The sequence below is a fragment of the Camelus dromedarius genome, chromosome X (assembly GCF_036321535.1).
Source record: "Camelus dromedarius isolate mCamDro1 chromosome X, mCamDro1.pat, whole genome shotgun sequence".
In the NCBI taxonomy this organism is placed as follows: domain Eukaryota; kingdom Metazoa; phylum Chordata; class Mammalia; order Artiodactyla; family Camelidae; genus Camelus; species Camelus dromedarius.
This window is the reverse complement of record NC_087472.1, coordinates 37844042-37863842: the sequence shown is the minus strand read 5'-3', so window position 1 is coordinate 37863842 and position 19801 is coordinate 37844042. Positions and strand designations below refer to the sequence as shown.

Here is a 19801-nt window from a genome sequence, read left to right as displayed (position 1 = left end):
TAACTGCGGAAAATAAGTTGGGCAAGTGTCCCTTTCAAATCTTGCCTGCAATTCTGAACTGCTAGTTGACAGTTGATGAGAAGGTTGCACAGAAGTGACCATAATGTGAGATTCCATGTTACTGTTGTTTGTTTGGAAGTGAAATGAAACAGCCGAACCCCCTCAAGCATATGGACACGGAGCATATGGTGTCAGCTCTATGAGAAATGAATGGGCAGACAGACTGACTCTCCCCCACCCTCAGGTGCTTGAGTGAGATCCCTCCCACAGTGCACCTTCAGAAAGGGGGAGGAAGCAGTACAGTGGATGGATGAGAAGCCCTATGGAAGAATGGTTAGAGGTGTGAAAAGGCCTGTTTCTCATTCACCTGTCTGTAAATTTTATAACTGTTCATGGTATGGTCTTTGGAAATATTCAAATGATGAGGAATAAGAAGTAAAATATGCACATCTCCATTTTCTTTCCTTTCTTCCACAGTCCTCACCAGCCAGTAGGCATCCCTTGCAAAGACCCTGTTGTTCCAGTCAGGTGCCTGCTTCTGAGAGCCTCCAGGTAGAACATCTGACTGAGCCACACTGTCTCCAAAAAACAATCCCTGGATGCAGTGTGTGCCCTTCTCATCAGAATTTATTGACAAACTACCTATGAAGTCAAGCCCGATGCATCTGCTAGGGACAGCCGGGGTCAATGGGGATGGGGGAGGAGGGCAGGGCCTTTTAGTCCTGGACCCACTGGCTCACTGTTGAGGCAGGGAAGAGAGATGGAGGACACACAGCATGCAACATGCAACATCACTCTTTATTAAGAAAATAAACAGCAATCGTGAGTATGAAAATACACAGAACAACTGACCCTTCAGGCGGTTATGTCACCTGGTCTACAAGATAACTTTGGCTTCTTAGTTGGCCAGGCCTCCAACCTCAGCCATGGGCGTGGCCTGAGGCTGGAGAAGAGAGAAACAAAGATGATGTGGATGTAGACAAAGAGTCATCCAAGGGCTCCTTTTAGGGGATTTGTTTGAAGGCCTCCTCTGGGATCTTGCCCTCGGCCTGGAGAGGAGTCAGGATATTAGAAGAGCCAGTTCCCATAGTTTCATCCCCAGGACACTGGCCTCCACCTTCTTGGCTTTCCTGAAGGCTCAGAAATGTTCATCTTTAACCCACCTGATTCCCAGACCTCACCTTGAACTTAGTGAAGACCTGACCAGCTCTGGTGTAGTTCCAGTCATTGTCCTGAAGGCACCTGCAGTGGGAAAAGAACAGGTGATCTCCATTGGTACCACAGTACGGACATGCTGACCATGCAATGCCACCGCTAAATCTATGCCACTGTCTTGCTGGGACACATGTACCAGTATGAGCACTATGTGTAATGATGAAGAAAGACCCAGTGAAAATCAAAATATCTACCACTAGCATTCATGCCCACTAGAATTCAAAACAGAAAAGCAGAGCTGTGCCAAAGAACAAGGAAACTGAATATATACTGATCAAGAAAGATGTTCAAATAGCAGAAAGGGTAATTAAGAAACATTACCATTTACCATCACGACCTTTTGTGGCTGGCTTCTTTCACTTAGTGTTTTCAAGGTTCATCCATGTCATGACATATATCAGAACTGTATTTTTTAATGGCTGAATAAGTCTACTATATGTATGGACCAGATTTATTTATCCATTCATCAGCTAAAGGACATTTGGGTTGTTCCCACTTCTTGGCTATTATGAATAATGCTGCTATGAACATTCCTGTACAAGTTTTAGAGTGAACATACGTTTTATTTCTCTTGGTATATACTTAGGAGTGAGATTACTTGGTCATATGGTAACACCATGTATAATATTTTGAGGAACTGCCAAATTTTTTTCCAAAGTGAATGCTCCACTGAACCTTCATACCTATAATATATGAGAGTTCTAATTTCTCTACATACTCACCTATGCTTATCTTTCATTTCATTGATTAAAGCCATCTTAGTATGTGTGAAATGGTATCTCATAGCTGTTTTAATTTTTATTTCCCTAATAGGTAATGATGTTGAGCCTTTTTTCGTGTGCTTTTTGGTCATTTGTTTATCATCTTTAGAGAAATGTCTTTTAAATCCTTTCCCCACTTTTCAATTGGGTATTTATCTTTTGACTGTTGAGCTGTAAAATCCTTCAGTATTCTAGATAGTAGACCTTAACAGATAAGAGATTTGAAAACATTTTCTCCCATTTTGTGGTTTGTATTTTCACTTTCTTGATAGTATCCTTTGATGCACAAAAGCTTTTATTTTTGATGAAGTGCAATTTATTTGTTTCTTTGGTTGCTTGTGTTTTGGTGTCATTGTAAGAAACCACTGCTTAATTCAAGGTCATGAAGATAAACACCTATGTTTTCTTCTAAGAGATTCTACTTTGTAGAGCTTACAGGTCTTTGATCCATTTTGTGTCAATATTTGTATATGGTGTGTGATGGGGTCAAAATTCATTTTTTTGCATGTGAATACCCAAGTGTCCCAGCATCATTTGTTAAAAAGATTATTTTTTCTGGCACCTCGTTGAAAATCAATTGGCTACAAATGTCAGGGTTTATTTCTGGACTCTCACTTCTATTGCATTGGCCTATCCAAATGTCAGTGCCATGTAGTCTTGATCACAGTACCTTTGTAGTAGGTTTTGAAATTGTGGGGATCAGGACTTGTGAGTCCTCAACTTTATTCTTCCCTTTCAATATCGTTTTGACTATTCTGAGTCCACTGCCATTTCCATGTGAATTTTAGAATCACCTCATCAATTTTTGGAAAGGAGTCAGCTGGGGTTTTGATAGATACGGTGTTGACTGTATAGCGCACTCTGAATAATATTACCATTTTAACAATATTAAGTCTTCCTATCCATGAACATAGAATGTCCTTCCATTTTTTTAAGGTTTTCTTTAATTTATTCACTGTTTTGAAGATTTCAAAGTACAAATTTTTCACTTCTTTAGTTACATTTCTTCCTAAGTATTTATTCATCTGATGCTATTATAAATCAAATTGTTTTCTTAATTCTGATGTAGGATAATTCACTGTAAGTGCATAGAAATATAAATGATTTTTGTGTATTGATTTTGTAGCCTGAAACTTTGCTGAACTTGTTTATCTATTCAGATAGTTTCTTAGTGGATATCTTAGGATGTTTCATATAAAAGATTATGTCATCTGAGCATGATACTGTTTTAAAATTCTTTACATATATTATCATAAAATTAAGATACATTTTTCATGAGTTTACTTTTTTCTGGAAGTAAAATATCCAAATACTTATTTTTTCAAATTGCCTGTGTGTTCAAATTATGCCTGTGATGAGGAAGCTCAGTCTCCCAGCTTCCTCTTATCGCCATGCACACCCCATACTCACTTCTGAGACCACTGGAGGTTCATCTCAGACTGGGTGGAGAAATCTTGTACCATTTGCTGCTGCTCCTGGGAGAGCATGGGCATGGAACTAGCAGAGGGTGTGGGAACTGAGATGGAGAAAGTGCTCAGGGTCTTTTTAAGGCTGGTGTCCCTCACAAACAGCTCGTCATTCACAATGAAAAGACTGAAAGAAAAATAAGCCCTCAGACAACTGGACGGATGGACCACCCACCACACCCCCAACAACAAGCCACTCAGCCACCAGATTCATCCAATAACCTTCCTGTGTCTGTCCCCGAGGATCTTTGGATTCCTATATCCCCACAAAGCCCACCTCTGGGAAGTGTCTACCAGCTTCATTAGATTTATAGGTTTATCTTGAAACCAGGGAAGATTTCACATTTACCCTTTACAACAGCCCAAGGAGTGGACAATCTGAAATCCACTGTCATAGGAAGACACTGAGTCACACAGAGGCCACGTGACTTGACCAAGGTCACATAGCCAATGAGTGCTGGGACCAAGGAGAGAAGCCACATTCCAGTTCTAGAGCCCATGCCCTTCTTAACCACTAGGCTAGACTGCTCCTTGGATCTACCTGCTGGCTTTCCACAGTATTGAGAAAACCTAAGGTGGGCACCACCACATTCCCACACCCCTGAGCCCAGGCTGGGATGGGGGTTCCCACCCACAATACGGCACTCACCTGGAATAGCTGGCAGGGGTAGTGATAAAGGTCCGGGTGAAGGCACGAACAGAACCCTGAGACCTTCCTTCCACTTCAATGACAAAAATCAAACATCAGTACCCCCGAGAGCCCCACCTGCTTTACACGCTCACACAGGGGTCTGCAGACAGAGTCGGACTGGAAACTCATGCTGAGGGGACAGGTGCTCACTGGGGGCCAGGGTGTCAGGAATGCGGAGGGCAGCTATAGGAGCAATCTGATCCCGGGGACAGGACCTCTGCTGTGTGCGGGCCTGTGACAACGACTTCACCAGTTCATTGATGTATTTGTCACTGCTGCCCAAGACATGGATGCTAATACCTCATTTTGCAAATGAGGAAACTGAGAGGTTAAGTAATGGTCCCAGGATCTCAGAGGAAGGCTCTGGGATGAGAGCCATCAAACTCCACAGCCTGTGTCCCTAACGCCCAGGGTGTGCAGGGCAGACAGGCATGAACGCAGGTCAGACCTGGGTCCTTTGTGGGAAGAGCGAGGGCTGGAGAACACAGAGGGACCGGGAAGAGAAGGAGAGGGATCGGGGTGGCTGGGAGGGTGCTGAGAGGGAGCCCGGCCAGGGGGACGGAGCAGTGGGGCATCTGGGGATGGGGGTCTACACACACTCACCTTCCTTGAACACCCCATTGACAGAGAAGCAGAGCATCGTGTCCTGAAAAGGAAGAGCCCAGGCGCTCAGTCACCACCTAAACCTCCTACCCACCTGCAGCAACTGGTCCTGCCCAAGCTGGAAGCAGGCACTCACCGTGTGGAGCCACATGTCCACCACGAAGGAGCTGAAGTCATGCTGAGTTTTGGGCAACAGGCAGAGGGAGCGCACAATGTCACGTTTTGTGTGTTTCAGCAGCTGGACCCGCAGGTCTGTGGGGGGAGAAGCAATGGAAGGTCAGGGGCTGCCATGCCCTGGGCTCTAAGACTGACCCCTTCCTACCCCTTTTCCCGCCCCATCTCCCCATCACACACTCACAGGGGTCCTTGAGCTTCTTCATATTCCTGCTGTCCTTGAAGTACTCCCGCAAGCTGCTCCTGGGAGAAAAAGAGAAGCAGGAGGAGGTAGGCCGGCCCCAGTGTGGGGGTTTGCAGGAGCTGCCCTGCGTCTGCTGGGGAGCCACATGGCCCAGGAGCAGAGTGTGAGCTGTGATACTCACGGGGCTGGGTCCTCGGGGTTGAAGGGAATGGTCAGGGAGAAGCAGGCCCTGTGATGGTAAGCACTGAGGAGACCATGTCGGTCTCCAGAGTCGTAGATCATGTAATACCTGAGAAGGAACAAGGAAAACAGGCTGTCTGTGTGATCTCAACCCAAGTGAGACTTGAAAGTCCCTGTGAGGGATGGTTCTTGGGTGGCCTGGACCATCTCAGAATTCCCTGTTTCTCATAGTCCCAGGGGTACTTACTGCTGCAGGAATTGCAGGATCAGATTCTTCAGCATCTCAGATCCATTATAGTTTTCCTGGAATCAAAAGGCATTCGAGGATATGTGGCTGACAAAGCCTGCCTTGCAACACTCCAAATGTTATTTGATTCTTCCTCACCTTGCAGGGCTTTACTGCATAGGGAGTGTCAATGTCAATGATAATTGGTGGAGGTAACTCCTTGCCATCCTGGGGAAAAGAAAAGGAAGTCAGCATTGGGGACTAGGGAGGCAGCCCTGGATGATCCCAGAAAAAGACAGGCCCAGGAGGGTGAGGGTCAGAGGTCAGGTGCAAAAGAGCCCTGGAAATTCTATGGGCAATATACAGTGGGCGTCTTCATCATGAGGTCCTAGAAGTGTCTACTGTTACAGGCAACTTTAGTTGTGTGTGTGTGTGTGTGTGTTTATGGATGTTTTTCCAGGGAGTATATCCATGTCTTTTTCAGGCATCCATGTCCCCTAAAATGGACAAGGGTCTGATGCAAACATGTAATCTAGACAAGACCCAAAGAGCTTGAGGGCATCTGCAGAAGTCACCAAGTTAGTAAGAGACAGTGATGAATATAGACACTTACCAGGCGTAACAGCTTAGGGAAACATTCTCTGATGGCACTGTCCAAAACCAAATACAGAGACAGGTGGTTGATAGTTCAAGATTGCAGCGATTCTTTTGAGTTAAAACACTGACACCATAAACAGAGATCAGTGTGTTTTGGCCCATCCAGCAGCCCCCTTTGCCCACCTCAGCCTCTGATTTTAAGAGTTTTGGGTCCACCACCCTGCTGAGCACTAAGCACCTGTCATCTGAATCTCTGAAAGGCAGTCTCCTCATCTCTCTCAACACCTTCACTTTAGTATTACTTCCTATCCTCCCTTCCTTTCCCTCCCTCCGGGTTACCTCTCACCTAAACTACCCTGACTCTCTTCTCCAGTGCCCCAAAAGCAGCATTTCAAATCCATCCTGCAGGGCTTCCTTCCTCTCCTAGGCACCCGTGGTAGGGATGGAAACCATGCAACATGTTGGGCTGGGGGCCTGCTGGATGCTGGTTGAGTCTCTATCACCTGTGTGAGCTCAGTCTGAGCTGGGCATGGGAAACAGAGCAGACACAGGGGCAGACCTTCCCCAGAAGGAGTAAAGGGTCAGCTCCCAGGTGAGTATGGGGCTGAGTGAGGGTCTATGCCCCCCTCTCACGAGCACCATCTTCTCTCACAGCGGTCCCTGCACCTATCTTAATTATTTCTTTACCTGAGGAATCATATCTGTCTCAGGCTACCCAGGGCTCCTCTGAAGGACCAGGCAAGATGATGTGATGTGTGTTCGGATGGAGGGGCAAGTGTCCCCAAGAGGCCTGTCTTTCTGTCTCCTCCACCACCTCTGCCCTCTGCCTTCCACTCCCCCTTGGGAAGCCCTCTGCTCACTGTCTGTGACCAACTTCTGGCCCCTTGACTCAAGGAACCCTGCTTTTTCCACAAGAAGGGCCCAGCTCCTGGTGTTGGGCCAGAGAAACGGATGTCATGACAGGAACCACCAGGACTTTACCCTGAGTATGTGGCAGGAAAGCCCCCTTGTCAACCTGGGGTTGGAGGGAGGACCATCTTGGAGGAAGGGAAAGAGGACTTCTATCAGAATGGGGGATGGGAGCCCCATATCAGCATAGAGTTGGAAAGCCTGTCTCAGCCTGAGACCCTGAGCTGGAGGACCCTTCTCAGGCCAGGGAATCAGCATCTGGCTCCCCGTTCTGGTGATGGGGGGAGTCCCACTTTGTGGAGCACGCTCTTGGGAGGACTTGGTAGAGAATGCTGGGTGCAGAGTTTGGAAACAGACCCCAGCGCACCTGAAGAGGTGAGCAGGTCAGAGGAAGGACACTGCTCAAATGTGAGGGACACAGAGAGAGCAGAAGGTGGGGTCTGTGCTCCTGGGGGAGGACCTGGGTTGTCCCTTCCTGCACACATGCACTCTCAGGGGCAGTTCAGGCTCCCAAGGGGGTAAAGGTCCCCGGAAAGGTGCCAGTGGTTATCACCAACCTTATGTAGGTGGAGTGGTCTGGGAAGGTGCCACACAGTGGGTTTCCTTGCAACCACAGCTCTTCGAGATCCAGCCCTTTCATCTTGCTCAACTCCCAGGCTGACTTCAGCTGAGAAATATGGGGAGGAAATTGGAAAACGAATCCCAGGGAAAGAGACACATCCGGATCCCTGCACCTCCACCCCCACCCTCCCCGACAGGTACCTTCGCCAGCCTCCCGTCATCACTGTGATGACCACGACCCCCCAGCTCTCAACCCAACTTTGATCTGGCTCCCTCCTCTCACCTCATTTTTGCAGAGGTTCAGAATCTTGACTGTGGGGGCCATCTGTATAATGTCAGACAGGCCATCTAGACGGTACAGTTTGTTGCTGCCCAAGTGCAAGGACAACAGCTTTGCAGGGAGAAGAGTTAGAGTGACAGTTACTATCTTGGGCCTGGGAGACCAACCTGCCCTCCGCCCCATGTCTTCCACCCCTTACCATAATACCAGCACTAGGCCTACAGCCTCACCTCAGGGAAATCCTTTTCGATGATCTGCAGGGTGGCAGCCATGCAGTTTCTTCGATTCAGAATTATATCAATATCATGGCCCACCAAGTCTTCAGGAAGCCGAGGGAAGTGAATCAGAAGGCTGAGTGGGGTCTGGGGCCAGCACTAGCCAGCACCCACACCACACACGTTACCATCCCTAAGTCTCCCTCCAGGAAGACCCCTCTGCCCTCCCCTGTCCTAGAATTACTGCTGTCAGACATACCTGGGTCAAAGCGGAGATTCTGGAGGTCAAGGGCTTGCTGGGAGACATTATATCGTTTGTTCAAAGTCAGCTGCAGAGAGAGATGGAGAGAGCCACTCTGAAGCTGTGATGGTGACAGGAAATTTGGGGGCGAGGGGAACTGGGGGCTGGAGGAAGAAGAGGTGGGTCTGAGTGTTGGCACACAGCATGCCTTGAGTCTACACTACCTTTAGCTGCTCCATTTCTTTTGGCTCCAACTTATTCAGCACAGAGTAGGGAACAGTAGAGGGATTGACAAAGATAGCCACCTGCAGGAAGAAGAGGTAAGGTTAGTACCAGGAACTCTAGTTCCAAAGAAGAGGACCAGCCCCTGGACTGTCCTGTCCTGGGATAAGGTACAGGTAATGCCCCTGACACACACCTTTTCATTCTCCTCATCACAAATCTTGTAGCTGACATCCTTCAATGCAGAGGCAGTGCTAGCACCCTGGACAAAGAACCGAGCCCGGTTTTTCACATAGTGGAACTGCAGGATGGGGAGGTAACAATAAGTTCACAGGACAAAGCCTTTCCCGTCAGTGGGCTCCCCATCCCCCCTCTTCCCTCTGCCCACTCATCTGGCTTCACCATCCTCTCTTACATCCACTGGAGTGAAAGGGACACTGCATTGGTTCTGGATTGAGTTCATTAGCCACATCTTGTCATAATTTATCCCATAAGGAATCTAAGGATGAAAAGCAGAGATGGGAAAGAAGCGAGACAACATGGAATTAAGACTGGAGAACAGACCCAACACAATGTTCTTTTCCGACCTTCTACTGAGCTTGAAAGGACTTTTAAAGAAGGGACCACTGGCATGATTTCTTATGTTTGTGCCTAATATGGATTTACTAAACACTCTTTCTCTCCATTCAGAGCTCTCCTCCAAATAATCAAGGTGTTAGAGATGATCTTCCTTAAAGTTCCAGGAGATCCTACCTAGTGCAGACACTGCCTGTCCCTCACACAAGGTCTACAGAGACTCGACACCCCATCTCCCACACTCAGCTTGCCAAGCTGAGACCTCCAGTGTGCAATTGCTCCATATCCTTGGCAGTAGTTTCCATCTTTGCCTTGAGACAGTCTACTCCGTTCTCCTTATAGTCAGCCTGTTCTCTTTATACTGTTTCTTTGAATTTGCCCTTAGATGAACAAGATTGATAACTCTTAGCAATATACTACAGATTATAAACTGTCCCCAGAAAATAAACTAGTGTCTCTACATGAGACCAACACAATTCTCCCTGACTTTTCTCTCCTAAACATTCCATAAATTTTTCAGGACACTCACTGTGATCTTGAACCAGCTCCCTGGGGTTCCATCTTGTGTGTTCTCTCTCATTTCTCTCCGCAGAGGTTTTCTATCTCTCCACACAGTAACACGGATGCGGCCTTCACTATGACATCTCACTCTCCTCTTGTTCCGGTAGGTGGTATACAGAGTGCTGCAGGGGAATGTGGAGAGAAGGAGGGTGAGTGGCCATAAGTGCTAAGAAAGTCTTCTGTACAGCCTTGCTTCTCTGACACCAGGACTATGATTAGGATTACTTAACCTCTATTCCACTTCTAGCACACTTCCGTTTTCCAGTGAGAGAAGAGAAAGAAGAGCATGGAGAGTGAAAGGGTTGCACAGTCCTAGGGGCTGCTGCATGCAAACCCTGCTGCCTGGTCACTTACTGTCTCCCTTGGGGGTCCTCCTGGACATCCCTCATCACCATGTTTCCATCATCCTCCTGGAGGTGTGAAGGCTGACGCTCACATCCACCACGCTCATAACGAGGGCTCCTCCTGCCAAAATTACCTCGGAAAGAACCCCAACCTTCATTTCTTCCTTGACATGAGCTACTACCATTATTGTATTCTGAAAGGGGAACAAAAATAGAAATTTGAAGACACATCAGTGGTTCACTTACCATGTACCACGTCTTAGGCTAAGATGATGGTAGGGAAAACAAAGTGCCAACCTGCCCTAAGGGACCAATCACACACAACCTGCCTTAAGGATCCAATCCCACAAATCCCAGAAAGGAAACTCTCTGCCTGTGCAGACAGGAGAGCCTTATCTGACAGATGGCACTATCAGGGGAGGAATCGAAGGGGAGCAGGAGGAGGAGGAGGAGAAAGAATTAGGAGAAGGGGGAAGAGGAAAACCGTGTTGAACCCTTTAAAACAATGGAGCAGGATTTATGAAGAACAGAGGCATATGCATCCACAGGTTAGACTGGACACCAGTCATACACCAGGAAGGCACCTGAATCTTGCCTCCTCTCAGGACTTTCTAACAATCACACCAGTACTTGGGAAGCAACCTCTCTCATGCTTCCCAAGTCCATTCAGTCACCAAACTGATTCCACTAACAACCAGCAAGCTGTCCTTCCTTTGACAGTGCAGTACAAGCATTAGTGTCAGGTAGGACTGATGTAATAGCCTCCTAAACTGTCTCCCTCTCTCCAGCCTTGCCCTCAGCAGTACCCTGTTTGAAATGCCCAGAATGAGCTCTCTTTTGGACCAGCCTGAAACGTCTTACAGCTCAGGAGGCAACTCTTCTAACCTCAGTTCTTCTATAACAAGTGTCTGAACGACAACGTGGAATGATGTGTCAAGTACCATTTCCAAGTGTTTAGGGATTCTTCTTTTTTCTCTCTATTACTGACTTCTAATTTGATTCCATCATGGCCAGGGAACATATTCTGTATGATTTCAATTCTTTTGGAACTTACTGAGGTTGACGGTCCAGAAGATGGTTTAACTTGGTGAATGTTACATAGACCTTCAGGGGGAACAACTGTACTCTGCTGTTGTTGGGTGGATTGTTCTATTTATACCATGCAGATTCTGTCAGTTTATTGTGTTTTTCAGATCTCCTATATCCTTGCTGATTTTTCTCTCTAGCAATTGGATCACTTGCTAAGAGGAGAGTGGGTGTTGAAGGCCCCAAATATAATTATGGACCCGGCTACTTCTCCTTTCAGCTCCATCGGTTTTTGCTTTGTGTACTTTGAGGCTCTGTTGTTTGGTGCATCAAATTTAGGATCGTTATGTCTCTGTGGTGGACTGATCCTTTTATCATTATGTAATGCCTCTCTTTATCTATTATTCACTATCATAACTATAACTGCTGGGTATATTTCCAAAAAAATTTAAAGTAGAGTCTCTAAGATATATTTGCACATCCATGTTCATAGCAGCACTATTCACAACAGCCAAGAAGTAGAAGCAATTAAAATGTCCATCGATGGATGAATGGATGAACAAATTATGGTACATACAAGCAGTAGAATATTATTTAGCTTTTTAAAGGAATGAAATTCTGTCATATGCTACAGCAAGGATAAACCTTGAGAACATTATACTAAATGAAATAAGCCAGTCATGAGATGACAAATACTGTATGATTCTACTTATAAGAGGTATCTAAAGTAGGCAAATTTATAGAAATGGACAGTAGAATGTGCTTACCAGGGCCTGGGGGGAAGGAGAAAAGGGGAATTTCTATTTAATGTATAGAGTTTCAGAATTGCAGGATGGAAAAGTTCTGAAGATTGGTTTTACAACAATGTGAATATACTTAACAATACTAAACTGTACATTTAAAATTGGTTATGATAGTGAATTTTATGTTATTTGTTTTTCACCATAATTTTTAAAACTGCATATTACAGTATGATTACTTAAAAGGAAATATTAAGGAAAGTTTATGTTTTAGTATGTAAATATAAAGAAGTCAAGGTAAAGGAACACGGGAAAATACCAACTGTATTCATAAATAAGTAGTTGGAATACAGACTATATATACTTTCATGTTCATGCTTTAGTTGTATAAAAGGCTGGGTCAGGGTTTTTCCAGGTGCTTGGGAGGAAGCACTATTCCCATGACTCATTACACAGCATAATAGAAACAATTACTGGTAATCAGATCCACCTGTCTTCTCTCTGTGATTATTAAACTAATTACTTTGAGTGATTCACCCAACTTCTGATCTTAAATTACATATATGTAAACATCAAGAATTAGAGCTAACTCCCACCTTGATCAAGATATAAAGCATATACCATACTCCAAATGATTCCCGGTTAATCTTTTCATTTCCCAGATCCATGTAAACCTTGACCTGTGTTCAGTCTCTGTATATTCATTTTGTCTGCTAGGAGTTTCTTATAAATGGAATCATACATACTGTACACCTTTGTGTCTGGCTATTTTAAAAAATTATATGAAACACTTTTTTTGTGTGGAGGTACTGGGGATGGAATCCAGGACCTCGTGCATGCTAATCATGTGCTTCTACCACTGAGCTATACCCTCCCCGCTGTGTCTGGCTTTTTAAAGTCAGCATAATATTTTGGAGAGCCATTTATGTTCTTGCCTTTTTTATTGCTGAGTAATGTCTCACTGTATGCATTGTAGTTCTCAACCTTGTTTATACAGTAGAGTCACTTGGGGAGATTGAGAATATCACTAGCACCAGGCTACATTCACAACAATTAAAGTGGAATTGGGGTGAGACCCAGGCAACATTTTCTAAATTCTCCACATGACTGCAGTGTGCAACCAGGGTTGAAAGTCACTTCATTAAAGTATCAGCTTTTGGTTTATGCTTGCCAGAGATCCTAGGAATGGATACTACCTCATTTTGCTGGCTTTCCACTCTGCTGTTTTAGGGACTCAGTGATTTCATTAGCTTAAATCAGAGATTGGCAAACTACAGCCCATGGGCTAAACCTGGCTTGTGGCCTATTTTTCTACAGTTTGCAAGCTAAGAATGATTTTTACATATTTGAATGGTTGAAAAATAATATTTCTCGACATGTGAAGATTATTTGAAATCCATGTCAGTGTTCATACACAAAGTTTTATTGGACCACAGCCATACTGTGTCTATGAAGGCTTTCACTCTACAAAGCAGAGTTGAATAGTTACAACAGGGACCTAATGGCCCACAAAACCTCAAATATTTGTGATCTGGCCCTTTTCAGAAGTTTATTGAGCTCTGGCTTAGGAAAGTGTCCTTAAAGCAAATGTACAGTAACTGTGGTAAAGGTCTGATGGTCCCTTTGGCTAAGTCTAGGAAGATTTACTGTAGTTACTTGTGACTTCATTGTACAGTCCTTCCCCAGTAGTCCATTCATTAAAAGGTGTTCTGGGTCAAGTGTGGGAACTGAGTAAGGGATTACCAGTTGCCATCAAGATAGCTCAAGTCACCAGATCTAGAGATTTACTTATTTAAATTTTATGTTCTTATATTTTGCTATGAATAAATATTTATTTATCTTTTATTCATTTTTATGCTGATCAAATTCAACCTTAAAGGATGTACAGATATTTCAAGATCCAGAGGATCTGTTGATCAACTAGCCACCTTCAAAGGTTGGTATAGATCAAACCAACGTGAAAACCCTTTTGTACTTGCTGCTTATTAAGGTAAACAGCATTCAGCTTAACACAGGAGCTTAAGTGCTCCTACTGGGCCTGCAACTCCAGAATCCCCACATCCCCACTGAAATGAGGGTGACCATGTCAATGACAGGATCTCCCATCTTATCTGTGGTCCACACAAGTAGCCACCTCAGAACACTTCAAGATGAAGATGCCCTCCTCACTAATATGTTTCTCAAAGCTGTGGGGAAGGGAGTGTCCTCTGAGTCCCTACAGCAGCTGCTTGGTCCACTGACTTACATTGACTTCAAAGGCATTTCCACTCAAATGACTGCAGGTGGTGACTCTTGCAACTGTTTCACCATTGCGTGCCATGGAACACCAAAACTTCATCCCCTCATATCAGCTGGATCCTTGCTATCTTCAGATCCACCTTGGCCAGATAACTTTTCCCAGATTCCCACTTCCTTCAGGGCCTCTGGCTTGCAGCCAAATTTTCTGTCAAGTACTCTATTAATCATAGGTCCCACTTGCCTCTGTTAGCTATTTATTCTAGCTATTTCATTAAAATAAGGCATCCTTAATAAAAACATATTATATCACTTACAAAAACTCTGTGAGGGTCAGAAAAGCACGCTTAGATGCTGCAAAGCCAGGAGAAGCCCACTCAAACTACAGGACTGTTACAGCTGAAATACTATTGCTGTCTACACGCTAACCAATATGTATGACAGAGACTGAATTCCAGGCACTCTGTGGTAGCTGCCCATAAAACCCAGACACCTCTCCCACCATATGTAGCTGGTCCTGCACGTGGCTCTCACATTACTCAGTTTTACCTCCAAGTTTCACTATGATGCATATGTTTAATACACAGAGATCCTGTTTGGGACTCTAGACGCAAGTAGGGGGTCTAACACTAACATAGCTCTCCATTCTTGTTTTTAGCTTTCCAGTCTCCACAGTACAGGAAAACATACAAAAATGTTTATGAGTGTTGGAAAAGTTGCGAAGTGAGCCAATTCGTGGTATATTCCATAGGATTTTTTTTGCTATTGTAAATGGTATATTCACAATGAAAATATTATTTTCTATTTGTTGCAATTATTTTGTGTATATTAGTCTTACAGCCAATAAACTGGTTAGTCTCTATTATTACAATTTTCTGTAGATTCTCTTGAATTTTATATTAAGGCAATTATACTCAGTTTTGTTTCCTTTCACTTTTATACATGTATTAATTAATGTATATATATTGTGGCTTACTGCAATGTCTAGGAGACTCAGTAAAATGTTGAACAGAAGTGATTATATGAATCACCTTTGCCCCTTCCGATTTAAAATGGAATGCTTTTAATGTCTCACTACTATGTATGGTATATGTTGTAGTTTTTTTTTTAATACCAATTATCATTTTAAGGAAATATCTTTCTATTCCTGGTTAGCTGAGAGTCATTTTTGTTGGTGTTTAATCTTGATTGGTTGTTGAATTTTATTGTACACCTTTTTTTCTGGAATCTTTGTGATAATCATTCTTTTCTTGCTCCTTTAGCATTATGGATCTTCAAATGTTAAGCCAACATTGCCAGTCTGAGATAACCACAACTTTGCCTTGCTGTATTGTTTTAGCCATTGCTGGATTATATTTGCTATTATCTTATTTCTATTTTTTTTTGCATTTTTATAACCAATTAAGATTGACCAGTAATTTTGCCTTCTCATGCATTCTTTGCCAAGAATACTGTTGATATTAATATTCTGTTTCTTCAATATAAAATTTTTCTAGAATTTACCCACCTAATATAAATTTTCAAATTATCAGCATATCTTTTTCATAATACTATCTTTTACATCTTTATTGTAAGTACATGGATGACACCTTTTTCATTCAAAAGTGGCTTATCTGTGCCTTCTAATTTTCTTGACCCATCTTGCCAAAGCTTTCCTTTTTTTTTTTATATTTTGAAATCACCAACACCTAGCATTTTTATTCAACTCTTTTGTATCTGTTATCAATTTCATTAATTTTTGCTCTTTTTTATTTTTTTTCTTGACAATATGGAAAGGCACAAGATTACTTTTATTAAGTATATGACAAATCAACAGTCTTTTCATCTACCATCAGGTTTTCTTTTATAATTGTTATCCTTGAATAGCATGGACAGCCAAATATCCAATACATCTAATTACTTGGAAAAGACCTGTGACTTACCAGTGCTGGGGATTTAATCAAGCCCATTGTTGGAATATCAGATGATTAAGGGAGATGGAATTGCAGCAATGAAGTAAAGGAATTTCTATGATAAGTATACATGAACTTCATTTAAGAGGGTAGCATACAATGTAGAAAGGAGTAGGAGTAGAAACAGCATGGACTGTGAAATCATATATCTCGAATGTGCTATGTCACTTACTGCCTATGTGATTTTAGGCAAGTACTTAATCTTTCTGAGCTTCAATTCCATTATGTGGTAGTCAGTAATGCTGTTTGCCACGAGTTTCCATTTCTCCCTGTTCTGGGGGCTTGGCAGAACTGCACTTCTTAACCTTTGTTTGGGCAGGGTTGTGTATGCGACTAGTTCTGGTTAATGAGTTGTGAGTAACATGTGCTATCTCTGGGCCAGAACATACGGTTGTTGGTTTGAGACCCTCCAGGGCTCTCTCCCCCTCAGGCACAGTGACAGACAACTTTCTAGTTGGTGGCTGCTCTGTTAGTTTGGGTCTCCAAGTCATTCCAATAAGAATGGCTCAGACCCTAAAATGTCCACCATCCTGTGATGGACATGCACCTGCCATCAACATGTAGTGGGAATGAGGAACATGCCATTGAGATTTGTGGATTGTCTACTACCATAGCATAATCAAGCCTCTCCTGACTCTTGTATCTTATCTGTAAATTAACATCCTCTCAGGATTTTTCTGAAGATTAAATTAGATAACTTATATGACAAGGTTATCAAAGTGCTCAACATATGAGAGGAACTGAAAAAATGGAACATACAATTATTAAGTAATAACAAACTGTTTAAAGTGTGGAAAATTGGTATAAAATGAGAGATATTTCATCTGTTCATCATTACGGGTAAGTCTTATCATCCTTTCAAGAGAAGGGCAAATATTCATTAAAAAAAAGAGTAGGGCATTTTATTTTATATATAAGATTTCCTAATGACTAGCACTTGTGTGCTTATTTCTTGCCATCATGATATCAGAAACATAAATTGAGGTTATATGTAAAGAATGAAAAAGTGGAAAGATTCAGCAAGAGAGAGAATGACTAATAAGATAGAGTGAGCAATAAGTAGTTTTTTTTAATGAGAAGAATAGATTATAATCATTAGTAAATATACATTACATTATCCTTAGTAAACAAAAGTACAAGGTATTAATGTGGTAGAAGAGATTTAGTTTGAACAGGCTTTCTCAAAATGTTTCCTGAGAAACACTAGTACTTCAAATGGTCTGTGGGAAAATGTTCCATTCCCAGAACAGTAAAAAATAAATTTATATTGTTTTTAAGGCACCCAATTCGTGGTGTTCTATCATAGTACCCTGAACAGAGTAAAACACTACCCCTCTCTCTGAGATTCAAGTTGCATATTAGCATATTATCTTTAAAAATATGGCAATATAGAAATTCTTTTACCTTCATTTCTGCATGTCCCATATTTCTTTGATGGAAGAAAACATTTTTGTTGCTGCTGTCTCTCAGACATAGTTGTAGAACAAACCTGAAAGTGTTGAAATGAGAGAAAAATAAAGTGGCTATTATATAATAAAAATATCATCCCTTTAACTATCTCTCAAACAATATTTAAATCCCTCATAAATGTAAATACAACCTTTTATTTGCTGAACTTTACCATTAAGTGCCATCTACATGACTTTTATGAACTGCATCACCTATAATTTTAATTAATATGTTTTTCTTAAATTAATTCACTAATTTTTTCCACACAAAGAAAAGGAGGGAGTTTTCAAGGAGTCTAAGAAGGAATGGCTAGAAAATCAGGAGGAAAATCAGAAACTAAATAGTGCCTGGTTAGACTAGTTTAAGCCAGCTGGAGATCGCAATCAGAAAAAGATTACGGTATTCCACCCCAAATGCACTTTGAAAAACTACTGAACAGCAAAGTAAATAAAAATAAATCCTGAATTTTCACATGATGGCTACTTTCACACTTTTATTGAAAAAATGTTAAATTCTTAAAAATAAAAAACTCTCTCCTTTCCTCTCTCTATAGAACCAATTAAGAGACAGAAATTAAGATCAGATTTAGAATCATCTCTACAAATTGGCATCTAAGAGGTCTCTGGCGTCCTTAGTAACAAACGCGTTCTGAGGAGGGCAGAGGAGGGTGCTATACTGTAGACATTGAATGTGGAAGGGCGATAGGTAAGGGTAGGGCTTTAGTGTGGGGGAGGGGAAGGGAAAGGGGAACGCGGCGGGGAAGAGGGGTGGCCCGGGGGAGGGGGAAGGGAGGGGAGGGGAGTTCCCACCGGGGAATCCCACCCCCTCACCCAGTTTCCAGAGCCAGGTTGCTAAAAGAAGTCCATGAACTCCTGCCACCCCATGTCCCGCCAGTTCTCTGAGAAAATTTCTAGTACCAGCCGGCGCCCCTCCTACCGAATACTGCCCACCACAGCAGGATATAAAAAGTTGGTGGGAAGACTGAGATTCGAGCCAGGGTCTCATTTAAATTCTCTCCCTACGCCCCTCAGCCAGGATGTGGACCTTAGTTCTAAAGATCTTCTTCACCTACCGGTCTGTCTCCTCAGAAGGCTTAGCCGAGCTACCGTTCAGGGGACTCCCCTCATGCATAAAGGGCGCATCCTAGGGCGCGCCCTGGGTCGCAGTCATACAACGTCACATGACTGCGCAATCCACGTAACGCGCCACTGCGCAATTCATGTAAGGCGCCACTGCGCAATCCATGTAAGGCTTGTGTGGCGAGGGGAGGGGCGGGGGAGGACGGCTTAATGGAAAGATCCAAGTGACCTCAGGGTTCAGGAGCCCTCAATCCTCACCTGACTGAGAGAGTTGAGCCTCACAAGACCACAGCCCAATATGCCATAGGATTTACATGATCAACAGCGATTGGAGAGCTGCAGTGTTCACACAACTGTAAAAGGCTTTGCCTTCCATGTGATGGTAGGAGCCACGTCACTGTAGACACATAGATCTGAAGATTTTGGTGGCCAGCAATCTTCAGGAGATAGAGATGACTGAGCTTGCCATGTGACCAAGGAGCATATGTAATCACTGCATCCATATTACCCTCAGAAGGACTTGGAAGGCTAAGACTTCCACATGCCACTAGCTAGTAAGAGCCACATGGTAGGACAAATCCATAGTGATGGGCAAGGTTTAGGAGTCCACTTTGCTCTAGTGAGTTGAAGAGCTGGATCTACGACATGATCATAGTGTCAACATGTCCAGGGAGACTACATGAGCTTATGGTGCTGACATGACCAGTACATCTGGGCCTGCCGCATAACTGTAGTCCACGTGATGGTAGCATACACATGACCACAACCTTAGGAACCCATAGTGCTCACAAGCTGGATCAGCTTCCTGAAAGCAGGGTACAGTGAAAGTAGGGTTCTCCTGGCCGCATGTTACAGGAAACCATTCTCTTAATGAGACATGGAGATCTGAGGTTGCCTACATTTCCCAGCTCCCCATTCACAGTGGTGCCTCTGGGTGATCTTCCTTAGCACACAAACTTGGGCTTCACCTGCCCCACCCACTTCTTTAATGTGCTAATGTGCTTTAGTTCACCTTTTAAATGTGCTAATTTGGTTTTTTTCTAAATAAACATGAAATTTAATACATAAATGAATACATAGCAATGAACTAGGTCATCCCTAAAACCATAACCATGCCATATTGTAAGGACTACTTAAAAACTTACGGAGTGGGTACAGGTAAGAATTGTTGACTTAATTTTATGCAAGTCTAAGAGAAATTAAAGCAAACCTAGTAAGTGGATTTTAGTTATTAATTTTTAAATGTATATAATGATTACTATGTGTCAAGCACTTTAAAATATTAATTCATGTAATACTGGTAATTTTGTAAAC

At 43.2% G+C, this 19801-nt stretch overlaps 1 protein-coding gene across 1 annotated transcript; it reads right to left on the bottom strand.

The window, feature by feature from the left end:
- Positions 1 to 1004: 1004 nt before the first annotated feature.
- Positions 1005 to 10129, bottom strand: LOC105106597 (nuclear RNA export factor 2-like). Its single transcript, XM_064483180.1, has 20 exons — positions 10017 to 10129; positions 9631 to 9784; positions 8941 to 9024; positions 8722 to 8826; positions 8528 to 8608; positions 8322 to 8391; positions 8078 to 8166; positions 7851 to 7958; positions 7564 to 7673; positions 6114 to 6150; positions 5660 to 5728; positions 5522 to 5577; positions 5276 to 5383; positions 5095 to 5153; positions 4873 to 4988; positions 4737 to 4779; positions 4092 to 4164; positions 3387 to 3569; positions 1182 to 1242; positions 1005 to 1049 (listed from the first exon to the last, which is right to left on the bottom strand). Exons 1-20 carry the CDS (start codon positions 10055 to 10057, stop codon positions 1005 to 1007), a joined length of 1692 nt encoding a protein of 563 aa, XP_064339250.1. The 5' UTR covers positions 10058 to 10129.
- Positions 10130 to 19801: the final 9672 nt, after the last annotated feature.

Coding starts and splice junctions, on each gene's coding strand:
- LOC105106597 (XM_064483180.1), bottom strand. CDS start 10,057: ATGGTGATGAGGGATGTCCAGGAGGACCCCCAAGGGAGACA. Junction 5,578..5,659: donor ATGCAGTAAAGCCCTGCAAG/GTGAGGAAGAAT, acceptor TTTTGATTCCAG/GAAAACTATAATGGATCTGA. Junction 1,243..3,386: donor AACCTCCAGTGGTCTCAGAA/GTGAGTATGGGG, acceptor TTCCCACTGCAG/GTGCCTTCAGGACAATGACT.